Source organism: Triticum aestivum, chromosome 5A, assembly GCF_018294505.1.
Source record: "Triticum aestivum cultivar Chinese Spring chromosome 5A, IWGSC CS RefSeq v2.1, whole genome shotgun sequence".
NCBI lineage: Eukaryota > Viridiplantae > Streptophyta > Magnoliopsida > Poales > Poaceae > Triticum > Triticum aestivum.
This window is the reverse complement of record NC_057806.1, coordinates 705061571-705088293: the sequence shown is the minus strand read 5'-3', so window position 1 is coordinate 705088293 and position 26723 is coordinate 705061571. Positions and strand designations below refer to the sequence as shown.

The 26723-nt window shown below is 47.6% G+C and overlaps 2 protein-coding genes across 4 annotated transcripts; one reads left to right on the top strand and one right to left on the bottom strand.

The window, feature by feature from the left end:
• Positions 1 to 1757: 1757 nt before the first annotated feature.
• Positions 1758 to 3348, bottom strand: LOC123106164 (xyloglucan endotransglucosylase/hydrolase protein 31). Its single transcript, XM_044528388.1, has 3 exons — positions 3029 to 3348; positions 2783 to 2883; positions 1758 to 2684 (listed from the first exon to the last, which is right to left on the bottom strand). The coding sequence occupies exons 1-3, from the start codon at positions 3279 to 3281 to the stop codon at positions 2109 to 2111; spliced, it is 930 nt and encodes a 309-aa protein (XP_044384323.1). The 5' UTR covers positions 3282 to 3348; the 3' UTR covers positions 1758 to 2108.
• Positions 3349 to 16495: 13147 nt separating this feature from the next.
• On the top strand, positions 16496 to 21247 carry LOC123106163 (uncharacterized). Of its 3 annotated transcripts, none has more exons than XR_006451222.1 (5): positions 16496 to 16621; positions 17328 to 18905; positions 19158 to 19459; positions 19555 to 20380; positions 20473 to 20740. XR_006451222.1 is itself a non-coding variant. In XM_044528386.1 (5 exons), exons 2-5 carry the CDS (start codon positions 17661 to 17663, stop codon positions 20833 to 20835), a joined length of 2601 nt encoding a protein of 866 aa, XP_044384321.1. In that variant the 5' UTR covers positions 16496 to 16621; positions 17328 to 17660; the 3' UTR covers positions 20836 to 21247. The 3 variants fall into 3 exon arrangements, 2 of the variants coding, with proteins under 2 accessions (XP_044384321.1, XP_044384322.1); XM_044528386.1 differs by having other exon boundaries at positions 19555 to 20245; positions 20473 to 21247; XM_044528387.1 differs by lacking the exon at positions 20473 to 20740 and having other exon boundaries at positions 19555 to 19759; positions 19870 to 20102.
• Positions 21248 to 26723: the final 5476 nt, after the last annotated feature.

Sequence of the window (26723 nt, the reverse complement as noted above, 5' to 3'; positions counted from 1 at the left end):
CTGGATCTGGTTGGCGACGAGAAGCGGGTCCCCGCCGCGCTCCAGCCCTTCCCCTTCCCTGCCCCCGTCTTCGGCTGCGTCGCGGCAGCGGTTGTTTCTCGCCGTCAGATTTGGGGAACGAACAGGGCGAGGAGAGAGGGAAATGGATCAGGGAAGTGCACTCTCAAGTATTTGGGTTTAGATTGAATCTGACCCGGAGCAAGCAGGCAAGTTCGCCTCGAGCCCGTGCACTACATAATCAACCAAAAAGTTTACGAGCAGCACAAGCCGAAAACCGATCCATGGCGGCGACTCCAGCACTCTCGATCTTCCTGCTCTTGGTGGAAGCGTCATCGGCTGCAGGTAGCAGCTGGTGCGTGTGCAAACCAGAGCTGCCGGCGGCGGCGCTGCAGAGGACGCTGGACTACGCGTGTGGCCACGGCGCCGACTGCGCCCCGCTGCTCCCCGGCAGGCAGTGCCACACCGACACGGACACGGTGGCGCTGGACTACGCGTGCGGCCACGGCGCCGACTGCGCCCCGCTACTCCCCGGCAGGCAGTGCCACACCGACACGGACACGGTGGCGACGCGCTGCTCCTATGCCACCAACAGGCAACAGCTACTACCACAACGCCATGGCCAAGGCCAGCGGCGCCCTCACCTCCACAGACCCAAGTAACCTCTTCTTCCATCTACCGTAATTAACCTGCACGTCGGTCGTCTTACCCTATTTGATCTGATCGCACGGTTGTTTGCCTTAACAAACTTGATCTGGCAGGCTCCGGAAGCTGCCAATACCCTGCGTCGGCTAGTACAGGCAGCGGCATGGGAGCGAGCTCCTCCGGCACACCAGCCGACCTCTCTGGAACGACGATGACGCCGCTGCTGCTGGTGCTCTTCGCCTGCTTCTCCATGGTAGCTTTTCTGGGTTGTTTGGCGGCACCACGACGGGATCCCCGTGACAAGCGCTGCTTCAGTCATCATCATTTAATCGTTGCCTTTAGAATTGGTGTACTCAGATGTCTGTTTTATGTGGTTAAATCATTTTCATGTGGCATGGGAATTAAGACATGCTTACATTATTGCATAGAAGAGTATTATTTGTCTGCTGAAAGCCAGATGTTCCTTATGAATATACATTGGGGATTTTACAAGTTATGCATTAATTTGCCAAGTACGAGTGACACATGGGCGGACTGTATTTTCTATTCTCTCTAGTAATCTAAACGCTGTTATATTTCTTTATAGAGGGAGTATTATTCATGCATCCACAGTCTTTGACACAACATGAATCTACGTTGTCATGAAAATTCAAATTAAAATTCGTAACACGAGTCGATAGAAAAATCAACAAATCTCGCACTGAATAGTGTCTGATGTAAGTTGGGCTTAAATTGGCCCATTATCTCGCTATTGACAGCAAGTTTGTAATTTCTGTTTTTGGAGCAATGTTTCGGATTCGAATCCAAATGTTTGTGTGTCTGTCTGTGAGCTAATTGAAGTTTCATCATTTTTTCTGAAACTTTAAAAGAATGAAAAGAAGGCGGCCCCTCTGCAGATACTTTCCCACACGCACTCCCTTCCCATGCTTCTTCATGTGAAGCACCTCTTGCTTCACTCAGAAGTCTGGCACAAAAAGAAGTCTGGCACAAAAGGTAACCAATCCAGCCACCAAAAGCACAAGCCATCCAAATCGAGTGAGAGAGGAAGAATTCAGACATCTGAAAATAGCAAACGTGGTACTAAAACGATACATAGTATACGTCAAAAGGTGGTGTACTAAAATTCGAACCTTTTTCTCTGTATCAAAAGGTGCAGATTGCAGGTCCAAATGTCCATCATCCATAGTTGGACAAGTGTCTCACAAATAGCAATAACTTAGACAGAGTACGCTGTCAGCCTGCTAGACTTTAATTGATTGCAGCAGCTGCTCGCACTCAGACTCTCACACACATACGTGACAGAAATCACCGTATCGATCACACTATACATCGTATACCGTATACTGACCGTATACATACGGGTACGCCTCAACCATCACTAGAATGGAAGGGCAGCGCGGCGCCACCATTGCCGCTGGCTCGAACTCGGAGCTTCCTCATCTTATATGTATATATAAGCTAGCAGGCTAGCACTCGGGGTAGTTGGAGCGGTCCTTGGAGCTATCCTGGCAGTAGTAGTAGACCATGGCCCGCTGCTGCGCCCAGCTCATGGCGGCGGTCTGCTGCGCGCTCAGCCCGCCTCCGGGGCCCGCCGGCACGGGGCTGCACGACGCCGGCGCGCCGACCTCGCAGCCGGCGACCTTGAAATCCTTGAACCCGGACACAAAGGGCTGGTAGCGGTAGTCGGACCTGTAGCGGCCGCCGTCGGTGGCCCAGTCGGAGGCGTCCCAGACGGAGCCGTAGGCCCACATCTCGCGCTCGGGGAACGTGGCCTCCACCTTCTTCTGGTAGCGGCGCACGGGCACGTCGTCGACGAGGAAGACGATCTCGTCGGGGTTCCAGAGCACGGCGTAGTGGTGGAAGGCCGCGGCGGGGTCGAACCAGAGGTGGAACCGCATCTCCCGGCCGACGATGGGGTGGGCGTCGCCCGTGCCGCGGACGTACACGTTGGTCTGCAGCGTGTAGGGCTCGCCGGGGACGGTGCCCAGCAGCTCCACGTCGATCTCGTCGTGGTACCCCGGGTACGCCTCGTTGTTGGACAGCTGCATGCATTTTTGCTTGCATCAGTTAAGAACTTAAGATCGATCCAACAAGGAAAAATGGTCGTCGGAGGGGAGGAAGAAGGGAGGTATATACTGACGTAGAAGGCGGTGTTGACGCCGGCGGTGTAGCCGGGCTGGACCTTCATGGAGACGCCGAAGTAGCCGTTCCGGTACGCCCGCTTCGACTTGAACCCGCTCCCTGAGAAATCGGCAACGAAGAACGAACTAATTAGCAGCATGATTTGTTAGGTGAAATGGATTAATCAATCATCCAACTATTGCAAACTTGAGGACTACGTACATATGAGTAATCATGCAAAAAACATTAGTGCGTCGTGACTGACCTGAGCTGCGGTCCATCCAGAGGGTGAGGGAGGTCTGGTCCGGGGAGAGGGACTGGTGCTGGGCGCCCCACAGGTTGCTGTACCACTGCGAGAAGGGCATTGAGCTCACCTTGGAGCTCGGGTAGTAGCCGGGAGAGGGCTGCGCCTCAGCCCAACGACCCTGCTGCAGCAGCAGCAGCATCACGGCTCCTACCACCACCATGAGATTTGAGATGGCAATATGAGGCCTAATCTGCATCATCATCGTCATCATCTTCTGCTCCAGTGGAGTGGAGTTGAGTGTGTGTGTGTGTGTGGTTCTACTCCGATTGAGCTGCCTTCACGCATGGGGCTATATGTAGTGTTTGTAGGAGTGGGGTGGGTCCCGCATGGGTGCTAATCTCAGGAGTGGTTGGTTGCTAATTGGGAGTTAGTTATACACTTGTGATCGCTGAGACTGATGATGAGCTTTCATTTATTACTAGTTGACGCATGAGGATTTTCATTTTATTTTATGGATGGTACGCGCAGAATCGGGTGTGTGATGATCTTGCTGCTACTCTAGAGAAAAAGACAATCCAGTGGTTGCAAGATCGTCTATTGTAAAAGTAGCTAGCTAGGATGATTGAGAAAAATATTACTTCAATCGACCAAAAAATTGCGCCAACTTGATTTTTTGAGGCTTAGTCTAAGCCTAAAAACCGTCGTAGTACTACATTTGAGACGGAGGGAATACTTTCCAGCTAATGTAATTTTAATTTGCCTAGATGGACCAAATTCAGGGGAATTGGCCTGAACATTTGACCATTTTAAACACCCATCCCAAATTAAGGAACTGTCATCGTATGCAAATCGCAGGATTGCCTCCTCCTCGCGAAAAGAATATATGCAAATAAGTCACAGGATCCAATCCCCATGTTTTCGGCAGCTAATAATGCTGGTTTGACGGCAAAACTTTTTTGCAAGTGGCCAACCTAACTTGTCTGCTGGTTAAGGCCTGGCTGACCTGAGCGGCTGAAATTCGGTTAGTGGCCGGCCGGTACATACAAGAGTACTGCACTACCTTAGCCTAGCCTGGACCTTTTTTGTGCCTTTTTTTGTGCAATGGAGCCTACGCTAGACTTAAACGCGCGCCGGAATTAATCAGCTGCTTGATCCACCAATTTGGACTTTTTCCATTAGCGTGGCATCGCTTCTGGCAGAAGAAACATCCATTGTTACTAGCATGTACTCCATCTAAATTTAGTAAATATATAATTAGTTAGCAAATATTACTATTTTCTTCGTCCGAAATTAGTTGACGCTCAAACAAAAGTACTACTAGCATTTAAATACATTTAGATACATTCATCTGAGCGTTAACTAATTACAAACAAAGAAACTGCTTCCTTCATTCTATAATGTAGTGAGCCTGCGATTTTGGAGATCCAAATTTGTCCGTAAATTTAACCAACGAGACCGAATGCGGCGGGAGCAAATATTATATCACTGAGTTCATATCGGAAATACAAATTCAGTGATATAATTTTTGCTCCCGCCGCAGTCGGTTTCGATGGTTAAATTTACGTTCAAATTTGAATCTTAAAAAACGCAGGCGCACTACATTATGAAATGTAGGGAGTAGTATATAACATCTGAATTGAATTGAAGCTAATGAATGTGTTGGCGCGTCGTGGTGGCGCGTCGTGGTCACACCCATCACATGCACCTAGCTACACGTCGCTAGCGTGGAAATTAGAGGAGAGTCGTACCAATAGACCATGTTCATCATCGATCTAGCTAGTACCCTACCTATAAGCTGGTACTAGTATGACCGACGTTGGATGAGCCACGACCATCCATATGCAGATGTACCGCCTCTTTATGTACAGTGCTAGCGGCGCAGACCGTACACAATATTAGTATTATATATGGCACTAACAACGCCTATGTTAATATTTACTTCCTCGATTCGGTTTTATTGGCCCTTTCATATTTTTATTTGAACTTTGACCATTTATATAACTAACAATATATGATTCTTTTTTTGCGAAGATAACAATATATGATTCTTATTGGTTTGCGTCCAATATTATATGTTTCCATTTCATGTGAGCTCAATTTGTTGAAAAATTATCTTAAATATTATGAACTTCTGTCGCAAATGAACCGGTGAACGGCCGGTCCGATCAGTAAAATCCTGAACCGACAGCCTCACCATTTCGGTTGCTGGTTTGGTTTTTTAAACCATGCTTCATTGGTGTACTTGACCTATTTGTGTCGGCATGTATTGTGTGTTTTGTTCTGAAGTGTCTGCCATGCACTGTGCATGTATGGATATCCATTCTTTATTGATGCGTGTCAAATCAAGTCCGAAATATTGTGTTTAATTTATTAGCTACATCCGTCCTGTACGCACATATCCTTGAATGATTTTATAGAAATTGTAGTTTTATCCGTCCTGTACCTACATATACTTGAATGATTTGGTAGAAATTGTTGTTCCATCTGTGATCCGTCCTGTACGTGCAGATACTTGAATGATATTATAGAAATTGTAGTTCCATCCGTTCTATACGTACATATCCTTGAATGAGTTTATAGAAATTGGTTTTTCACCCGCCCTGTACATACATATACTTGGATGATTTTATAGAAATTGTTGTTCCATCAGAGATTTATGTGCATATACTTGAATGCTTTATAGAAATTGTAGTTCCATCCGTCCTGTACGTTCATATGCTTAAATGATTTTATAGAAATTGTAGTGGGAATTCTTCCTCGCTATTAATTGCTTGATCCACATGCATATATGTATACGTACACCCGCACGGCACCTAGCGGGTGGGTACTTGACTGATTTGGACAATGACCTCCCTCCTAAATTAAAGGTAGCACCACCACTTTCTGGTGCCCAATAATTACATTGTAGATGGAACTATATGTGCAGCTTCGTCAATCATCCCTTTCTGCAAGGTAGAGCGCACGCAAAAGCCGTTGCACATGCTTGCCATGCCATGCAACTAACTAACCGAACCTAACTGACAACCTACCTACCTAGGATTTGGTACATCAACCCACTATGTACGACGACATGGGCTGGCTTCCCCACTTGCTGAGTTTGTTACGACACTTTGGTTACTCCCTAAGATCTTGCAGCATTAGTATAACTTTATACTATATCAACCACAATCATAGATTAAAGGAAGTATTTCTCATGCGACTGGACGAAGTCGACACTAATAAGAGCATGGTTAATAATATAGTCAGCTCATGGCTATAAGGAACCGCCATGTCATCTTTAGTCATCATCTATATGCACTCATACAACGAGACGAACCTTTGACGCGTTTTTCAAATTTCTTGCCTTCTTGCAGCTATGACACCCGCTTGCTAGACGGTGGGATCGTGACCACCTTGGGGCGATGTTGGATGCGCTTATGGCTTTTGCGCGTCGTTTGTCCGCGCCATAGGATCGTTCTGGAGGTCGCCACTAGGTAGCTTTTTTCTGTTTCTTTTCTCTTTATTGGGTTTGACTGTGCTATGGCCCCAGCCGTCGGTTTTGTTTTCATGGATGCTACTTGGATGTACGGATGTTTGCTTTATCTATAAAGCGGGACGAAAGCCTAATTCGAGAGGTTGGCTATTACATTAGTACTTTTTTCATCTTCTTTCTATGGGCCAGTTCTTTTAGGCAATTCTCCCAGAATTGACCCCCTCCCTAGTTTCTTTCAGAATTGTCACTTTTTTTTGCAATTCCTATCTAATTAGACCTTAACTAGCTAGGAATTGTAAAAAAAAATAAGTGGCAATTCTGGGAGAAGCTGTGGAGGGGGTCAATTCTGGGAAAATTACCCAAAAGAACTGGCCCTATCTCCTTTTTCACATTTATTATATTTATCTAGGAATGTGTATATAGCTAGGCTCTTGCATTTTTTTAGAAAAAGAGGATGACCCCCGGCCTCTACATCTGGGAGATGCATGCGGCTATTTTATTGATTATTCTCGAGGAGCTTACAAAGCAGAACAACAATATACCTGAATCCGCCATCTTGGCAACATTTGCCGCTACTCCTATCCATATAATGAAGGGGTGCAAGCCGGGCCACATATCCAGACCTCTCACATAAGCCTAACATCTAAAGCCGGAGGCGCCGACCGAGCCATCTACCGGGTCCGGGGCACAAACCAGTCTGACGCACTCACATGTGTCGTCGTCGCCATCTTCCACTGGTCCATCTTTAGAGCAGATTGAGGTGTCAACCTTGGCAGGTCCTCCGCCATCCACGCCACCACGACACCAAACAACGACCTCCACCTACATGAGCCTTGGTAGGTCATCCGCCATGGACGCCACCACGACACCAAACGACGACCTCCACCTACACGACTCCATCTCCAAGCAACAGACGTATATCCATGCTAGGATAGGTCTACACCACCGCCGTCACCCACCACCCACAAGAGCCACCCAACCCCAAGGTTCCCAAAGCGGCGCCTTCAAGAAGGGAACTACGCCGTGAGCGCCGCCGCCACCCAACAAAGTTAGGGCTTTCACCGGGAGACCTAGGGAAGGGGAAGTGAGGAGATCAGTCCATACCGACGCCTCCAAGGAGGGGAACAACGCCCAAGGCGTCGGCGGCGGCGCGGCCAGCCATGGCCGACCAGGGATTTTGTCTGAACTAGATCCCCGCCACCAGCAGCGCCTCCTATACAGAACCGGCGATCAAGGGAAGCGTGGCCTGACCAGGCTAGCCCGCACGCCGAACAGGCGAGGAGGGGAGGCGCCAGATCGCGCGCACCGACCGCCACAGAAGTCGCCGCCAGCCGCCAACGACCACCGGGATCCCGCCACCCGTGCGGCCAGGACGCTAGATCCACCGCCCACACGGCTGCTCGCCGAAGCCTGTCGTGCCTCGCCAAAGGAGCCGCCGCTCCAGATCTGGGACTCCCCATGCAGAGGCAGGGCAGCTGAGACCCCGTCGCCACCATCCTTGGCGCCCCGGGCTTGCCCGGCGGCTGCCTCAGGCGGCAAGGAGATGGGGCGAGGTGGGGAGGGGGCCGCGGCGGCGCGGCTAGGGTTCCGCTGCTGCCGCCGGGGAAGGCGACACGGAGGTCGCGACGAGGTCACGAGAGGGGGTCGCCAACCACTCCTTAAGCTAGGCTCTTGCATGAGAGTCCACTCCCTTTACTTTTTCACATCTGTCTCCTCCGTATAGTCAAAAGTGTCATGTGAGTGGGCTATAAGCCCACTATTGTACTTACTCTAACCATCCGACGTGCTCTTCGAAACCGGGTAAAGTATTTTTCTTTCTTTGTGTCCGGAATGTTAATACATAGGGGCTTGCGCCCACTTGAAGTAATTTCCATTGGGGCCAAAGCCAAGGAGTGGTATCGGAGAAAATGAGCAATGTTAGACAACTTACTACTACCGAGAGAATTTACAGACTGGTGGTGTGGGGGCACATGTGGTTGAACTCACGAGACAGTTTTAGGAGTGTTTTTTAGGGACGTGGAACATAACACATCAAGCTGTATGTGTTTTTTTGTGGCAAGCCTATGTTAACTCCATAACAAAACCTCCCATAAGTCTAGTATTCTTGCAGATTAAGAGGGGGCATAGTTTGAAATGAGGGTCCCATTAGCAGTACGCCCTACCGACTGCGGGGGCGACGTGCCGAGGGTGCCGCAGACGGCGTAGCGAGAGGGCTGGACACTAGTTCGCCGGGGCTCGGGGAGATCGCCGGTGCGTGGGTTGCCTGCTCCTAGCTCGGGGTCGGGGCCGCTCCGGGAGGTAGCCGTTTCCGGGTGCTCGTGGACGAGGATTCTGAGGACAATGATGGTGAGTTCGTGGTGGAGCTGAGGGCAGCGCCGGTTTGGCCAACAGTTTGCGATTTCATCGTGTTTGCGGCAACGTCGGGCAGCGACTCAGCTGGTCGGAGTCACCGTTTAGCGCTGGGTGGGCGGAGCCCAATGGCCACGGCCACCCGCATTTGGCGGCCATCGACGCCTGTGGGTAGGGGCTCGGCTATGGTGGCGGCCTCAGCGATCCGAGCTCGGGCGGCGGCGGCGGATTTGGTGGGCCCTTGCGGTTCTTCGAGGCCCGTCGAGGACTGGCTACGTCTCCCTCCTCCTTCCCCTAGGCCGCTAGCGGTGGCTCTAACGGGCGAGCAGGGGCCGGAGGTCGCTGAGACGACGCTGGTGGGCCGCGGGCCGAGGATGCTGCCCTTGGGCCGGCATTGGGGTGTGGGCCATGTGCGCGTGTGGGACATGGCACGTGTGCGGGGTCGGAAGCTGTTAGGTCAGATGGGCCCAATTCCTCCAGGCCATCGTCGCGGCCCGTCTTTGGCTATATATGGCTGAGGCGGAGTTGCCAGAACCCTAGTTTAGGGTTTCCCGCATACATCAGCGAGGTGCGGCGGCTGGCACACACTGCCCGCACCATCCTCATCTCTCCCCCCTTTCCATTTCCTACGCGGGGATGGTGATGGGTGATAGGCGGGCTGACAAGAGGCTGATGGAGTGGTCAGATCTGAAGGCTGAGAGGTGACGGGAGCGGGAGCTGCGTGAGAAGGCCAAGCGAGCGATGCGAGGTCGGCAGGGAAGCCGCTACGAGAGAGATCAACGCGACTATTCCCAAGAGCAAGAGGGGCGTGGGGGGGATTGGGGTCATCCCCCCTCCTTTGTGGATCCAGCAGCAAGACCGCAAGATGAAGAAGAAGGTGGGGCAGCACAGGCTAGAGCTGCAGCGCAAACCAATGGAGCACCTGAACTGTGTTGGTGGCCACAGTACACCCACTGGTTAAGAAGCCTCGGGCGTTTGCTAAGCCACTGGTGATGGCGCTCCCGTCCTCGTCAAAGGGGATGGCGGGCGGGCCCATCCCGGTGGAAGATGCCCTGGAGGTGGAGTGCTTCAAGTGTGGGTGCTTGGGGCATTTTCCAATCCAAATGCAACTTCTGCCGCGCTGTGTGGTTTGCACGGAGGAGGTGAACGCATCTGCTAACTGCCTGTCTCGTGGATGGCAGCTCAACCTCCAGATCATGGGAAGTGCCACCTCGGGTGAGGGTTTCTTCTGTATGCAGTTTGCGGAGGACAAGGAGGCGGACGTGCCCTCGGAGCTTAAGACTGAAAATGCCGCCATCCTTTCTGCTGATCCCGGCAAGCTCAACTTGCACATCCTCAAGCAAGAACTTAAGCACATGGTAGCCAGGGACTGGCAGATCTCCCAAGTGGGGGACGATGATTTCATGGTAGTCTTTCCTTCCGCAAATCTGCTTCAAATGGCCAAGTCCAGTGGTAAGTTGTTTTTGTCTATCAATGATATCACTGCTAGGGTGCATGACTTGGTCCCCAAAGAGTTTCTGCCAATGATGATGCCCGAGGTATGGGTGCGACTCCATGGAATCCCTGAGAAACACCGTAGGGTGAAGCACCTCATGGAAGGATAAAATGTTGGGCCGTCCGATTGTGGTCAACGAGCTCTCCCTCATCAGTGTGGGGCTAGTGAGGATGAAACTGGTTTGCAAGTCGCCAGAGAAGCTTAATGGGCTGGTCGAGGTGTGGTTCAACCAAGAGCGCTACCAGATCAAGGTGGAGCTTGAGCGCATGCCCAAGCATTTGGGCGACGGCAGTGCGCACGGGTCCGGACCTTCTGACAAACAGCCACCAAATCACTCTAACAAGGACGGGTGTCCCCAACCATCGGGCAACAACAGCAATATTAGTGGGGGCCCAAAGGGCTAGGACAAGTCAGTTTCGGCTGGGAACCAAGGATCTTCTACGGCTAAGGATGTGGTGATGGAGGGGCAAGAAGACGAGCTTAAGGATAGCATCCAGGACACCTCCATCGACACTGAGACGTCGGACAAGCTGGGAGCTTTAGGTGGGCGGGCCATGGTGATGGCGACGCAGGACACGACGGTTTGCATCCCTCCTTTCCCCCTCCTTGGTGGTTTCCTTCGACGAGTACAACACAAACATCTCTGCTTCGATTCCGGAGCTCATCTCGACTCCAATGAAAGTGGAAGTGATACCTGGAGTGGAGGAAGAGTCCTTCCTGTCTTCCTCTCCGGTGGCGGCAGGGGTGGACTCCGGTTGCATGCTGAACGAGGGGTCTGACCTTACGCCTACGAAAATGGTTTTGAGCAGGTTTTGTTCACCATATCATGCACTTACTTAGTGGAGGGCACACAGCGGTAACAACTAATGGTGAGATGGGCAAGTTTTTTCGCAACAAGAGAGGTCTACGTTAGGGAGACCCCATTTCACTGCTTATTTTCAACTTTGTTGTGGATGCCTTGTCGGCCATGCTTGCGAAGGCCAGGGTGGTTGGTCACATCAAAGGGTTGGTGCCCCACCTGATCCCTGGTGGGATGACTCACTTGCAATACGCAGACGATACGATAATGTTGTTCGAGCCAGATGACCACGTCATAGCCTCAATTAAGCTCCTGCTATTATAGTTTGATATTTTACCAGGTTTGAAAATCAACTTCCTTAAGAGTGAGGTCATCACCATGGGGATGGAAGACCAGGATAGTGAGCAGGTGGCTAATTTACTTAATTGCGAGCTCAGGGGCTTCCCGATTAACTATCTTGGCCTTCTGATCTCCCATCGGAAGCTTTCGATTCATGAGTGGGAGCCATTTTACGGTAAAGTGGCTAGTAGGGTTAGCCCCGGAGAGGGAGATTTATGTCGTCGGCGGCAAGGATGATCCTAACTAATTCGGGCCTTTCCTCCCTTCCAATTTTTACTATGGGGATGTTTCTCCTCACTAATGGGGTTCATTCGAAGCTAGACATTCTCCGTTCCTGATTCTTTTGGGAAGGAACTGGTATTAAATGCAAATACCATCTTGTCAGGTGGGCCGCAGTATGTAGACCAAAAATATTCGCTGGCTTGGGTATTATAAACTCTAAGCTTATGAACGTGGCCCTTCTCACAAAATGGTGGTGGTGCCTTGCCCAAAATGAGTCGGGACTCTGGGCGGATTTACTCCGTGCAAAAATACTTCCCGGGCAGGAACCTCTTCACGGCTAAATCATCAGGATCCGCGTATTGAAATGGGATCTAAGCAGTTAGGCCGGCGTTCACGCTTAGGGTCAATTTTTGGGTTAATAACGGGCAGTCTACGCGGTTCTGGCTCGATTGTTGGTTGGGGCCGGTTCCGTTGTGACAGAGTCATCCCTCAATTTTCCAACTTACCACTGACATGAACACTTTGGTGGGTGAGGCCCTGCGATCTTCCCAACCTGCAGTACACTTTATGCGCGCCCTCTCCCCGGCCGAAGGGGCATGCTCGGATGATTTAGTTGCCAGGATCGGTGGGAGATCGCTCAGCTTGGGGGCTGATTCTGTAGTTTGGAGTTTATCTGCCCCCGGGAATTTTTTTGGTCAAATCATTGTATAGTAAATTGACTGAAGGGAACTCGCTGGACATAGCTAGGGGGCTATGGAAGGCTAGGCTCCCGCTGAAGATTAACATTTTTTTGTGGCAAATATTTAGAAACCGTCTCCCAATGTTCGACAACACGGCTAAGCGTAATAGTCCGGCCGATGGGTCTTGCGCTATGTGTGGCCTAGGGGAGGACGCAAACCATGTTTTCTTTTGTTGTCATTTAGCCAGGTTTGCATGGAGTGCCATTAGAGAAACGTTTGAGCAGAACTGGAACCCCTCGTCTAGCCAAGTTTGCGTGGAGGGTCGTTAGAGAAACGTTTGAGCAGAACTGGAACCCCTCGTCGGGTGCGGATCTGCCCACCTTGCTACAAGCCCAGAGGGGGCCTAATGCAATGATAGTATGGCGTTGCGTAGGGGCGCTGTTTTGGTCTATCTAGACGATCAGTAACAAAATTTCGATTGAGAAGATAATTCCATGTTCATCCAGCTGATGTTATTTTTAATGCCATCTTTTCCTACAGACATGGATATCACTGAGGAAGCAGCGTGATGGTGAGCGCATGCTTGAGATCATGGAGCGGATCAGATGCGCCCAGGTGTCGGCTCGTCAAGCCACGATGCACAATTGAGCATATTTTGGAGTGTCTTCTCGCTTCTGGAGACTGGACTGGTTTGGCGTCTAGTTGTGTGTTATGTTTCAGCCTTCGTGCTTTTGGACCTATGTCACTGTGATGTATCTTTTGGTCTGTGTTGGTTTGTACGCTTTGAATCTTGTTGGATGCTGCCTTGTGGCTTTATTAATTTAAAGCCGGATGCTCGCAGGATTTTCGTTCAAAAAAAATGGCATGCATATCGGATGCGCAAGGAAAAGATTGCAAGGCTCTTGTGCATGCCAAAGATAAAAGACAAACCGGGAAGAAAACTCTTGAAAAGGAGGATAGCCCCCCTGCCTCTACAGCGTTTGATGCAAACATCCATGCAGTATTGATTATCATACAACGTTAAGCAAAACAAATGATTGATTACGGATGAATTGGCTTAAAAAAACTCGAGGCCGAGTACCTCGCAGCAAAATCTTCCTAATCCTACCATAAACTTTACTAGATCATAAAGGCACGCGTTGCTGCACTCGTCCATCTTACCAAAGGGAGATGTAAATATATTTGAGATATTTTTACTGATCAATGTAACATTGAAGAATCCAAAATGTTTGGTATATCTAACGACATCAAATATCAACATGTCTAACACAGTGGAGAGGAAGATGTCAGTATATTATTTATAAAATGAAAATACAATCACACGTAAATGATTAATTGTATTCTTCCTTCTATTCATCTGGATATATTTGGGTAAGCGGTGAATTATTTTTAGATTTGGTTCTTGTATCAAGGGAATCAGTATGAAGGTAGAAATGTAGAAAACTTTATGTGATGCTCGAAACATAAGGGTTAACCATTCCACTATACCTTTTATTTTGATCAGCTCCAGCCCTTGGAGGCTCCATCCAGTAGTTGGAACGTGTATCTAGTTATTGATATTCATCAACTTGTGTTCTGCCGGATCCTGCAACGTAGCTCGTTGTTAGTTATTGAGGATCTTAAATGTCAGAAAAAATCATATAACCGCCATTGACACAAGCATTGAAGCACATGTTGTTCACCAAATAAAAAGATTGGGGAATCCACATCAGCGGAACAAGAAGAAAGCAAGGAAATTGCTGAACATCAGATCATTTGTACAGTAACAGAAACCTGAAATAGCATCTGATTTTATTCACGAATGACGAATGGATGGGACTGCCCTGACCAACTCCGGAATAGGGGATCTTAGCGGAAGGGGAGCAGATCATAAATTTATACATGTACGAACTGTTGCTTGGCCAATTTGACGGGGACGTTCTGCACCTTGGGTTAGAGTTATTGTCGTCGCCGTCTTCTAGATCCCGCTATCAATCCGACGTCCCAACGCAGCAGGCCATTGATTCGTCACAATCGCTGGGGATCTCACAGGTTGCGGAGAGCAGGAGATGGGAGGAGACGCGGAGTTGTAGGAGGCGATCAATGGAGAGGTTAAGAGATGGGGGAGGCACCACGTCGACCCATCCATCTTCTCCTTCGTGGCACGCCGACGGAGTCGAGCGACGAGGGATCGGAAACGGTGATGGTTCTTTTTTTTACATTATATAATAATATATAGTATAAAATAAAATTAGGGGCCGATGATGGGTTTTTTTTAGGTGACCTGATGATGAGTTTTTCTGCTAGAGTGTGCATGGAAGTTTTTTTAGACACAGTACAGACGCAAGCGTTCATATACACATGCACGCACTCATCCCTAAGAACGCACACATGCACACCTTACTCTTATGAGCACCTCCGACATATCATCTTAAAATTTACGAAATCATTGTAGACACCTCGTCATCGACGGGAACGTTTCCTACCACTGAATGCGCATCACCGAAAATCTTGACATAATCCAGGACGCAAGTAGGAGGTCTGGGCCGTGCGGTCGTCGGAGCAGCAGCCCAAGAAAGTTTGGTCGGCCCATAACGAGCAGGCTGGCGCAAAAACAGGCCCAAGCACGTGGAGTGGGATGACGGAGCGATTAAGCAGATCTGGAGTGATCCTCAAAAAAAAAAAAAGCAGATCTGGAGCGTTGGGTCTAGCTTGCTCAGTTTTACTGTTTCTCAATGACATGTGATCAAATGACGAAAACTACACTACCCCTAAACAATGCTTTCAAGAAGGAATCGTTGCACATGCGCCGACATTAACAAGTTCAACCGAAGGTCAAACATAGTATGGAGCCAATTCTGTCAACAAGGTTACCATGCGCGCGTTGATGTAGCCAGACATGCGATATCAAGGGTTTTCAGTCTTTTCACCCAAAGTACCTATGCCTGTCGTCGAACTATCACCGCAAGCAACATCACTATGACACTATCCATTAACGACTCGTCGCGGCGTTGAGAGCCCCCATATTTCGTAGGACAAAATGCTGGAAGCCATAGAGAGTCGTCATTGTCCCGCTTCCAGCATCTGCCACACCTCCACATGATCCCGGCCGCACCCACACACAGCCGAGGCCAAGTCATTGTGCTGAAAATTCAAGACATACCGACGAACTAAAAATGACGATTCATTCGCAAAAACAAAAAGAACTTAAAATGACGATTGGCTGCCGATAAATTTCTTTTTTTTAACTGAATATACCGTGCCGATAACTGAGGCGAAGAAAAAGGCACAAATCATAATCATTGGAAACGAGCAGAACGAACATGGCTAGTTGAAAGAGGACAAGTAAGACAGCTCTAGCTACTAGATCGATGGATGCATGCATGATGAGATTATGTGAATCTTTGTGTCCTGTAGATGCATGTGTGTACCTGATTAATTAAGTCCATTTGCGACCGCTAGCCGCTCCGATGGATCCATCTCGCATGTGCACTCACCACAATTTCAAAAGGTGATTTGGACATGGTTTTGGAGGAACGTCCGGCTAATGAGCTCCATCATCTCCAAACGAAATTAACGCTCCATGCACATGCATATGCGGCTGCAACAGTGCTGGACCCTCGGACGTCTTCTTCTTTCGCGCGCCACCGTACTACCTGTTTGCTGAGCTGTCATCGGCCCTAGCTAGCTTTTTTAAGAGAGAGAATATATTAATATCATGAAGATACCAATTACCCCAGCTGCAACAACACAATGGATGTGTGCGTCACTTGATACAGATGCTGAGGATGGTCCTCCTTTTAAAAAAGAGGTAATATCACTGGTAGTCACTGAACTTGCGTTGGATGTGCAGTTTAGTGCTACAACTTTAAAAATACGGATTTTCGGTCAGTTAACTTGCGTTTAGGTTCATATACGGTCACTCTCATTGACTGCCCGCGTATTCGCCGATGATATGGCATGCCACGCAAGCAGAGGCCCACTGTCAGTGACACAGGCCGTTTCAAGGAGTCGCGTGCGTGGTGTTTTTGTACAGACCCCCTGCACTTATTTTCTTTTGCGCAAAAATGTCCCTGCAAGGGCGAGAGCAAGCCAACTGTGCATATTTGCGGAGCGGTACCCCAATATCTCTGGCCATTCATTCTAACTCCCCACCGCTTGGTTTCCCGATCAAACAGAGGCGGAGGCGGAGGAGGCGGTGCTTGACGGCGGCCGTCGTCAGAGGCGATGTATGAACCGCGTCGTCGACGTCCGGGCGAAGCTGCGCCGTCGCATGGTACGTCTGCCCCCCCCCCCCCCACCCCCACCCCTCCCTGCTCTCCTCCGTCTAGTTTCTCTCATCTGCTCCTGGTCGTCTTCTTCCTGCCCCGTTTCGCGTATCTAGGGTTCATGTGTTATGGCCATTATCTTTGATAGTTTCTCGTATGGACGCGCTGTTCTTAACCGATCTTGAAAGGACGGATTGGATTTTGAAGGTCCAGGCCCGCTGTTTGCAAATCGAACTAGGGTTCGGGAAGGTCTAGGTCCCCTGTTTGGTTAGATTGTATAGTTGAAAAATGTCTGATGTTTGTACTGGGAAGGGCAAGATGTTAACTGAACTTCTGAATTTCAGAAAGTGCATGCAGTTACTGAAATTTTTGACACTGAATGTGTTTACTCTGAATTTCAGAAACTGCATGCAGTTAACTGAATTTTTTGACACTAAATGTGTGTACTCTGAATTTCAGAAACTGCATGCAGTTAACTGAATTTTTTTGACACTGAATGCGTGTACTCTGTTTTTTTAAGATTGTGTGCTCTATTGGTACTGTAATGGATAATTAGCTGCTGAATGCGTGTACTGAAAATGTACTCAAAATGTGTACTGTAATAGATAATTAGCTGTTGAACTTGTGTTGTACTTATTTACTTGTTAACTGAATTTTTCTTCAGTAAATTCGACGTACCCTACTTACTGAACTTTTTTTATTTTCACAATGCAGGTGATTTTGATGGCTTGTTTAGTGTTCAGATCCACCACAAGGGTTTCTTCTGTGGGTCAATGTTATGGATCAAGGATTTTCTTTCACAACTGGGACATGACATGGAAGCCTCCAAATTAGATGTGTATTGGTGCCAACCAGGGAAGACCGTTGCTGATGGGCTTAAGCTTATGCAATGTGATGCAGATATTGTTCTTATGATTATTGCAACAATAGAGCATAAGAACCTACTGCTTGTAGTAGATCATGGTGAAACTTTGCAGTCATCAGATGATGATGTTTTGATTACTGGAGTGATAGAACTGCCTAAGGTCATTACTCCCACAAAACCCAATGGAAAAGAAAATGTTAGCTGCTCAGCGAAAGGAAAGAGTCCAAGACAGAATGTATCAAGGAAAACAAAGAGGAGGATGTCATATGGTGAAGGAACTAACTTCTGGGTTTACAGCTGCAGTGGAGGAAGAGCAAGGAGAGGAGCATGGTCAGAGCAGTGAAGAAGAGGGTGATGTTCAGGATGAGTTAACAGATGAGGATTTTTATGAGAGAGACTTTGATGTCCAAGATGGTGACGATGACATGTTTGATGCACATGTTGACAAAAATGTAGATGACCACATAGAGAAGACTGAATTTTCTGACTATGAAGCAGAACTCCTAGAAGATGCACTGGAGGACAGTCATTTGAATATGTCAAGAGAAGAGAAAGAGAAGTTGAAGCATAAATTCAGTGTTTTCAACCCTACCACAGACCTGAACGCACTAGTGTTTAAGCTAGGTATGGTATTTGCAGACATGATAGAGCTGAGACATGCTCTCAATGCATATAGTGTCAGAAATAGAGTGAAGGTGAGGAAGCTCAGGAATACTAACAGGTCATTAGAGGCAGTATGCAAGGATGATTGTACTTGGTACTTGAAGGCAGGCAAGGACAATAGATCCAGCAGCATTCAGATCAAGAAGTATACTGACAAACATACTTGCACCAAAGCTTGGGATCTGAAAGTGCTTACTGCTCCCTTTCTTACTAAACAGTTCAGAGAAGAGTTCAGAGGCAATGAGAAAATGCCCTTACTGAAATTTTCAGAGAAGGTGGAACAAGAATTTAACTTAGTTGCTCACAGGAGTAAGTTGGGAAGGGCAAGAAGAGCAGCCGTTAAAGAAATCAGGGGAGAAGATGATGATCAATACAACACTTTATGGGACTATGGGCAGGAGTTGAGAAGGAGCAATCCAGGAAGCCTATTTTTCTTGTGCACAAAGGAAGTGTTTGATGACAAGGCCAAGGTCACAAAGGACCACTTCTCAACATTGTACTGGTCTTATGATGCATGTAAGAGGGGTTTTTTGAAGGGTTGCAGACCAATAATTTTCCTTGATGGTTGTCACATCAAAACAAGATATAAGGGGAATATATTGACAGCAGTTGGGATTGATCCAAATGATTGTATCTTTCCTATAGCATTTGGCATATGTGAAGTGGAGTCAACACACAGTTGGGAGTGGTTTCTAGCCTCTTTGAAGGATGACCTGAATATAATCAATACATCAACATTCACCATTATGAGTGACAGACAGAAGGTGAGTCATAGTTTTTTTGTTCTTTTATTTGTAAAATGTTCTATTCCAAAGTTCTGGAACTAGGATGCAAGAAAAGCTCGAGGCTCGTGAATCGCTCGAGATCGACTCGAAAAGAAACGAGCTAAGTTTGAACACTTTATGTAGCTCGACCAAGAAACAAGCCGATCTTGAGCCAATGTTGGCTCGCTCGATTTTAGCTCGATAGCTCGATAGAATATCATTATATGTTAAGTGATGTTTATGTTGTTGTAGGGTTTGACGAATGCTATGAAGAAAGTTTTCCCTGATTCAGAACATAGGAACTGTGTTAGGCACATTTACCAAAATTTCCACAAAGTACACAAGGGTGAACAACTGAAGAATGACCTCTGGGCCATAGCAAGATCCACTAATGAAGCTGCCTACACCAGAAACATGGATAAGATGAGAGATCACAGCTTTGCAGCATTCAATTGGGTTGAGAACTTGTCCCCAAGAACTTGGATCAAAGCTTTCTTTGACCCTTTCTGCAAGTGTGATATATTGCTGAATAACATGTGTGAGGTGTTTAACAGGTTAGTTTCATTGTTTGCAAGTATGATGTATTGCTTGATTTCTGTTGCATTTGCTTTCATTGATTGTGTGAACACATATTTGTGCAAATTTGCAGCTACATTTTGGATGGTAGAGAGTTGCCAATTAAATCAATGCTGGATTACATCTTCTGGAAGACTTCAAATAGGATGGTTGGTAAGCAAAGGGAGGCAGAAAAGTGGACAGGCAGGCTTTGCCCCAAGATACAGAAGAAGCTGGACAAGTATGTTGAGTGGGCAAAAAATTGCAGGGTGAGGGAGTATGGAAGAGGTGTATTCCAGGTTATCTCATTAAACAACACTTACATTGTTGATCTGAACATGTTGAGCTGTAACTGCAAAAGGTGGGAATTGTCTGGTATACCTTGTCATCATGCAATTGCTTGTTTTAGGCATGAGAGAATTGAGCCTGAGAGCATGGTCCATTCATGCTACACTATTGAGGAGTACAAGAAGTGGTATGGCTTCAATATGAGGCCAATGAGGGATCCAGAGGAATGGGAAAAGATGCATGGCAATCCTGTTTTTCCACCCATATACACCAAAGTAATGGGCAGGCCCAAGGAAAGTAGGAAAAAAGATCCAGAGGAGAAGAAGGATAAGAAAGGAGTTAGGAAGTTGACCAAGCATGGTGTTAGCATGCATTGCTCTGTTTGTGGGGGCGCTGATCATAACAAGAAAGGGCATTACAAACACGTGAATCAACCACCTACCGAGGAAGCACCTGGGGAATCAGAAGAAGAATACAATGATCCAAGCATAATTGCTGTAAGTTTCTTACATCTTTTCTTGTACATTGATATATTACTTGTACTTCTGTAGAACATTATGCCACACAGAGTTTACCCACAGTTTGATCCAACACAAACTCCAGATTCTATGGTTTACAAGATGCGGGAAAGGGTAAAATATGCAGTGTTGGTTCTTTTTGGAATATATTTTTTCCGAATTAACAATTGCTCATATGATATGTTATCTGTTAACTATATTGGCAGGAAAAATTTACATACCCTGCACCTATGGACTTTGGTCCCCTGCCTGAGTCTAGCTTTATTGCTAATGCTAGGGACACAATCCCTATAGGCAGGGTGACAACAGCCATGTCCAGGGGCAGGGTGAGAGGAGGAACAAGTGGAAGCAATGCAACAAGAGGAGGAAGAAGTGCAAGAAATGCAACAAGGGGTGGTAGAAGTGGTACCAATGCAAGAAGGGGAGGAAGAAGTGCAAGCAATGCAACAAGGGGCGGCAGAATAGTAAGCAATGCAACAAGGGGAGGAACTGCTCCAAGTGCAACTAGAGGTGGCAATTACCCAAGTGGAAGTAATCCTCCCAGAGGAGCAAGGGCTGCTGCTCCATGATTCTACAACTTGCTTTTTGGAAATGATGGACAAAGCAGCCAGCAACCACCACTTTTTATGTAGGGAGAAGAAGAGGTACTTGTGAGCCAAAATGCACCCCAAGATGGCCTGTTTGGAGATGGCTGGCCTTAGGACATGCATGATTTCCTATCTCTGTAGTTGGATGACCAAGTGATGAAGTTCATGAATGAACTTTTGTGTAGAATAGTTCATGAATGAACTGCTCCTTTTGTTGGGGTAAATCAGGAAAAAAGACCTTGTTCTGCTTACGTTTACACGACAAATAAACCATGCTTTTGTCAGTACTAATTTCCCTGTTTAGTATGGATTTTGTTCGCTACTTCTCCCAGTTTGGAGCTATGACATATGTTTACTGTCATATGCCCAAAATCAGTTTGCACATATGTTTACTGTCATATGCCCAAAATCAGTTTGCGCATATGTTTTCTGTCATATGCCCAAAAAGAGTGGCCTGCTTTTTGAATTGTTTTACTGAGATTTTTATGCTCAAATACATTCTGCAGATATGTTCACAGCCATAAGCTAAATTGAGTTTGCACATATGTTTTCTGTTATATGCCCAAAAAGAGTGGCCTGCTTTTTGAATTGTTTTACTGAGATTTTTATGCTCAAATACATTCTGCAGATATGTTCATAGCCATAAGCTAAATTGAGTCTGCACATATGCTTACTGTCATATGCCCAAAAAAGTGGCTTGTGGCCTGCTTTTTGAATTGTTTTACTGAGATTTTTATGCTCAAATACATACTGCAGATATGTTCATAGCCATAAGCTAAACTGAGTCTGCACATATGCCCGAAAAAGTGGCCTGCTTTTTTCATTGTTTTACTGACATTTTTATGCTCAAATACATTCTGCAGATATGTTCACAGTCATAAACCAAAAAAATGAGTGGCCTGGGATTCGTACCCAGACCATGCTAGCAACAACCCACACCATCTAGCCACTCGGGCAGTGAGACTAATTTGTTCAGTTACGTGTACTCAAGTCTTTTGTACCAACTATTTGTACCATCTCTTTCCTTTGCTCCACCGCCCGTACGTCTGACAGATGTAAGAGATACGCGCCGGCGACACCCGTGACTACTCCCGCTTTCACAAGCTCATTCCCGCCATCCAGTACTTCTTTCAAAGCCATTTCCCGCCATTAGCCCGCTCGCCACAGTGTTATTTCCCGCCCTCGACGCACGCTATATAAACACGCTGGTGACCGGGTTTTGGTGGGGCCACTGTCCGCAGGGACATTTTTGTGCAAAAGAAAATAAGTGCAGGGAGGTCTGTGCAAAAACACCACGCATGCGACTCCTTGAAACGGCATGTGTCACTGACAGTGGGCCTCTGCTTGTGTGGCATGCCATGTCATCGGCAAATACGCGGGCAGTCAACGAGAGTGACCGTATATGAACCTAAACGCAAGTTAACTGATCGGAAATCCGTATTTTTAAAGTTGTAGCACTAAACTGCACATCCAACGCAAGTTTAGCGACTACCAGTGATATTACCTCTTAAAAAAAGTCTAAGTCTAGGAATTCATTTTATCACTAACTAATCTATGGCGCCGTGGCTCGACGTGCTCACACTGGTTTAGTCGGGCCCTAGTCTACTTTTTGTAAAGGAGAAGTAATTTGGCGGCACTGGCCGACACTCGAGAAGCTGACTTCTTTGCATGGCACACGATGATTAGGCTATTGGCTACCACTGTTGCTGAGAATCACATCCTCGCATCAGACTTGAAGGACTGTGGTGTCCGATCCGCTAAACGAATGTAGCGTGTGAAAATTCTTTTGTGCGATCGAGATCGATGTTGCATTCAGCTCCTTCTGCATCTACCTGATCGTTATGCATCACCGTCTCACCCTGTTTCGCATTACTGCAGCACTGTAGCTACCTTGTGTCGTCGTCCTCTTCTCTTGGACTGTCGTTTTCAATTTCATTAGCTCACCATCTGTCTCGTCTCATGACCTGATTTTATCCCGCTTCCCTGCTACTGTTTTCATTTTCTTCAACTAGCTCCCCCTGGTTTTGGATAATATGATCCGTCATCATTAAATTTTCTTATTATGATTAAGTTTTTATTACCAGGAGCAGGCCGGCTGTTAGGCCGCTACCCTTACAAACTTCTCTGTTTTAACAAGTTTCCTCCGCTGATTTTTCTTTCCCATCAAAAGAAAAAAAGTTTCCTCCGCTGAGACTGAGAGGGAGGCCGAGAGAAGTCTCGTAGTTTTCCCCACACCAAGCCGCCAGCGGAAGTAGAAAGAAGAGTCTGACACCGCCAATGATTTGCATGTATTTTTTAATACAAATTTTACCGTGATTGACGATTTGATGCCAATGACATTTTTGTATAAAATTATATTACAAATTAGAATCTATAAAAAATTATGTGTTAAAAAAGGTTTTGAGACAATCCGACAATACCCCCTCTCTTCTGGATTAAAGGGCCTATTTCAAAAGTAAGAACTATATCTATATTTACATTAAATTCTGTCAAACTTTTGTTCTCAATTTACTAGAATCAAACGTGCATGAAGGAGTGAAAGAGTCACGCATGTACATTAATATGTTGTACTATCATGATTGAAGATGAATAGATTGGAAGTTTTCTCGCAAAAAAGTAATATATCCTCTTTGGTTGATGTGATTTTCAAGATGAGCCCAATAAAACGAAAATAAGGGAGTACCTAGAATTGCCATATTTCCCAATAATACTCTGAGTGAGAAACTGCTGGGTATATTAGGTTGGTTGTAGTGGGGAGTATCATATTCTAGTATCATGCATATGATACTAGTGTATGATACTACCTCGGTGGCGGCTGGGGCATAAAAAAAATACGTGTTAAGAAAGGTTTTGAGATAATCCGACGGCTGTGTCATGCATGGTTTTGAGATGTACTGGTCATACCGCCCTATAGGCCAGGCTAATGCAGCGGTGGCGGCTAGGGCTTCGTCCGCGACCTTCTTCTTTGCAGCGTCGACATCAGCCATGGTGTCCGACTATCGATGTAGGGGAAGTAGTCGAAGCAGAGGATGAGGATAGAGACGAACAGAGAGCGGTCGCACCGAGACGCTCCCCAAAACCTCCATCGCCCTTCTCCCGGTGCAAGATCGCAATCGATGGGGTTCCGGAGGCCCGCTCACCCAAACGTTCGTGCACACGGTCCACGGTACACTACTATGGAAAAGCCTAGTAGTAGCGTGCGTACCACCCACGCTACTACTAACTAGTAGTAGTGTGGTTCTGGACCCTCGCTACTGCTAACTAATTAGGAAATAAAAAAATAAATTCCAGCCATGTCTGCTGCTGCTAGGCGTCATCGTCCTGTTCATCCATGGCCGATGTTGATCCTGGAGGGGATGAAGTCGTCCATGGAGATGGGGCTTCCCCATCCAACTCTTCTCCACACCTCTCCTTTGCTGCTGCTACAAAGAAGAGACAAGGCTTAGAAGAGGAAGAGAGATATAGAGAGGAGTAGGTGCAGCAACTCACCAGTGGCCGCCGGAGTTGGAGCCGAAACCCTAGATGACGCCATGGGTTGCGCCCATCAGAGATCTGGCCATCGTCATGGGCGGCGCTCTGCTGGATCTTCCTCTCCTTCCAGTGGAGGAGGAGGAGGACGACGAGGAAGGAGGGGCAACGGAGGAGGAGGAGGAGGAAGGAGAGGCTACGGTGGAAGAGGAGGTCGCCGGATTTGAGGGAGACGTCGCGGCGCGAGGCTGGCAGTTGCCATGGAGGAGGAGACGTGGATGTGCAGGAGCACCATGGGGAGAGAGAGGAGGAGAGGGACGGGGAGAGAAGTGATTTGGACGAGGAGATTGGGATTTCAGGGCTGTTAAAATACCAAGTACTTAGTAGTAGTGCGGGTTTTTACCCCTCGCTACTACTATGGCATGTCCCGGGGACACGGTAGAGACCGCTTAGTAGTAGCGAGGGATAAAAACCCGCGCTACTACTATCAACTTAGTAGTAGCGCGGGTTTATAACCCTCACTACTACTACGGCATGTCCCGGGGGGCACGGTAGAAACCGTTTAGTAGCAGCAAGGGTTAAAAACCCGCGCTCCTACTATCAACTTAGTAGTAGCAAGGGGTAAAAACCCGCGCTACTAGTAAGTAGCAATAGCGAGGGGTATAAACCCGCGCTACTAGTAAGCGTATGTGTATAAGCTTTTCCCTAGTAGTGGGATGGGATCACTGAAAGCAGCAACAGTGAGTGGAACAGTAGATGACGGCTAGGGTTATGTGCAATGAGGAACTGAGTGTGTCGACTGGAGAGAGCAACGTCTCCAATATATAGGCCGTCGAATAGGGAGTCATGGGCTTGGGCTTAGGCCCACGACCATGTCGGCAAATAACCCACGGTCCAAAGTCTTGGGCAGTTGCACTTCCATTTGTGGCTCGTACTAATCTCACTAATTAACCATTCCTGATCAGCAAAAATAAAGCGCACGCATGATGTAAGTCCGAGCTTGGCTCGGCTCGTTCACGAAATATGACGCGCGCATGCCACTTCAATGGCAGCTCCAGAGAGAGGTCACATCCGCTCTGGGCCATCATAAATGCGGCTATAACGCTCGGGAGCGACGTTGACCGCTTCGAGCGGTGTTGTGGTTTTATCACGACAGATGTCCTAGTGTGAGGACTTAGTCATGAGGCCAACGCATCTACGTGGTAGCTTGAGAGGGGTTGAGTGGGACGAGAGACGCGAGGTTTTACCTAGGTTTGGGCCCTCACGTTGGAGGTAAAAGGCTACATCCTGCTTCATTGATATTCATCATGATGCTCACAATTACAAGGATGCTTTTTCTCTAGCTCTCCCTTGAGAGCTATTGACTTGTCTGTCTCCTCCAGACTTGTCTCCCTCAACTTGTCCCTTTTGGGATGCCCTACCCCTTCTTATATAAGTTAGAGGGGCGGGTTACATATGAAGTCATAGCAAGATTAGGACTATTCTATTACAAGTGGAATCATAGTCTTGCTCCCCTTGTAAGGGAAATATTCCTTATGTCTTCCTTCTCAAGCCGGCCCACCATAACGTGAGTTGGCCTTCCCATGAGTCACCTTATGGGCAGTTTTGTCTTATCGTTCATCTGACTCGCCCGTCGGGTCACTAATGAGTCGCAAAGCTCGGGCGGGTCACCTGTGAGTCGCCAGGCTCCAGTCGGGTCATATATCAGGCCGGGTTACGCCGCGGGGTATATCCCCGACAAGCGGGAATGAGAGAAAGTATGGGAGAGGGTTTTGGGTGGGTTCGGGTTGTCGAACGCGTGCGTGCCAGTGGTCCGGATGCCAGTAGAGCCCCCTTCCCCCTCATAGGGCTTGCTTCCGGTTTGCAAAAAAACGAAACCGAACTGGTTCGCAAACGACTACGGGCCTGTGTTAGATGATAAAACACATGCGGAGAGGATGATCTGGACGGGTTTGAGGGTCGACGTTGGAGATGAACTTAGCTATATAGCTTGATGGATGTGTGCTTTGATGAGATTATGTGAATCTTTGCGTCCCTGTAGATGCATGTGTGCACCTGATTAATTAAGTCCATTTGTGCGTCGGCTAGCTGCACCGATGGATCTTATACATTAGACTAGACGGCAACTGTCTATAATATGTATCCACGTCATGTAAGGAGAGCGCTATAGACACGTCCTACAACAGGGTGTCTTTTGGGGTGTCTGCTATCAAAATTGCCGTTGCGTGGAATGCTAAAAACTTGTACATTGACACTAATTACATGTAATCTCTGATCAGCTTTGCTGCTTATTCGGTGCAGTATAGTAAATCTTATTCTTCTTTCCCCTGTACTATACTCTCCCTTCGTTGTTGAACCTCTGATTCTGCCAATTCTTAGCATCACACAACAAGAAATCTTCT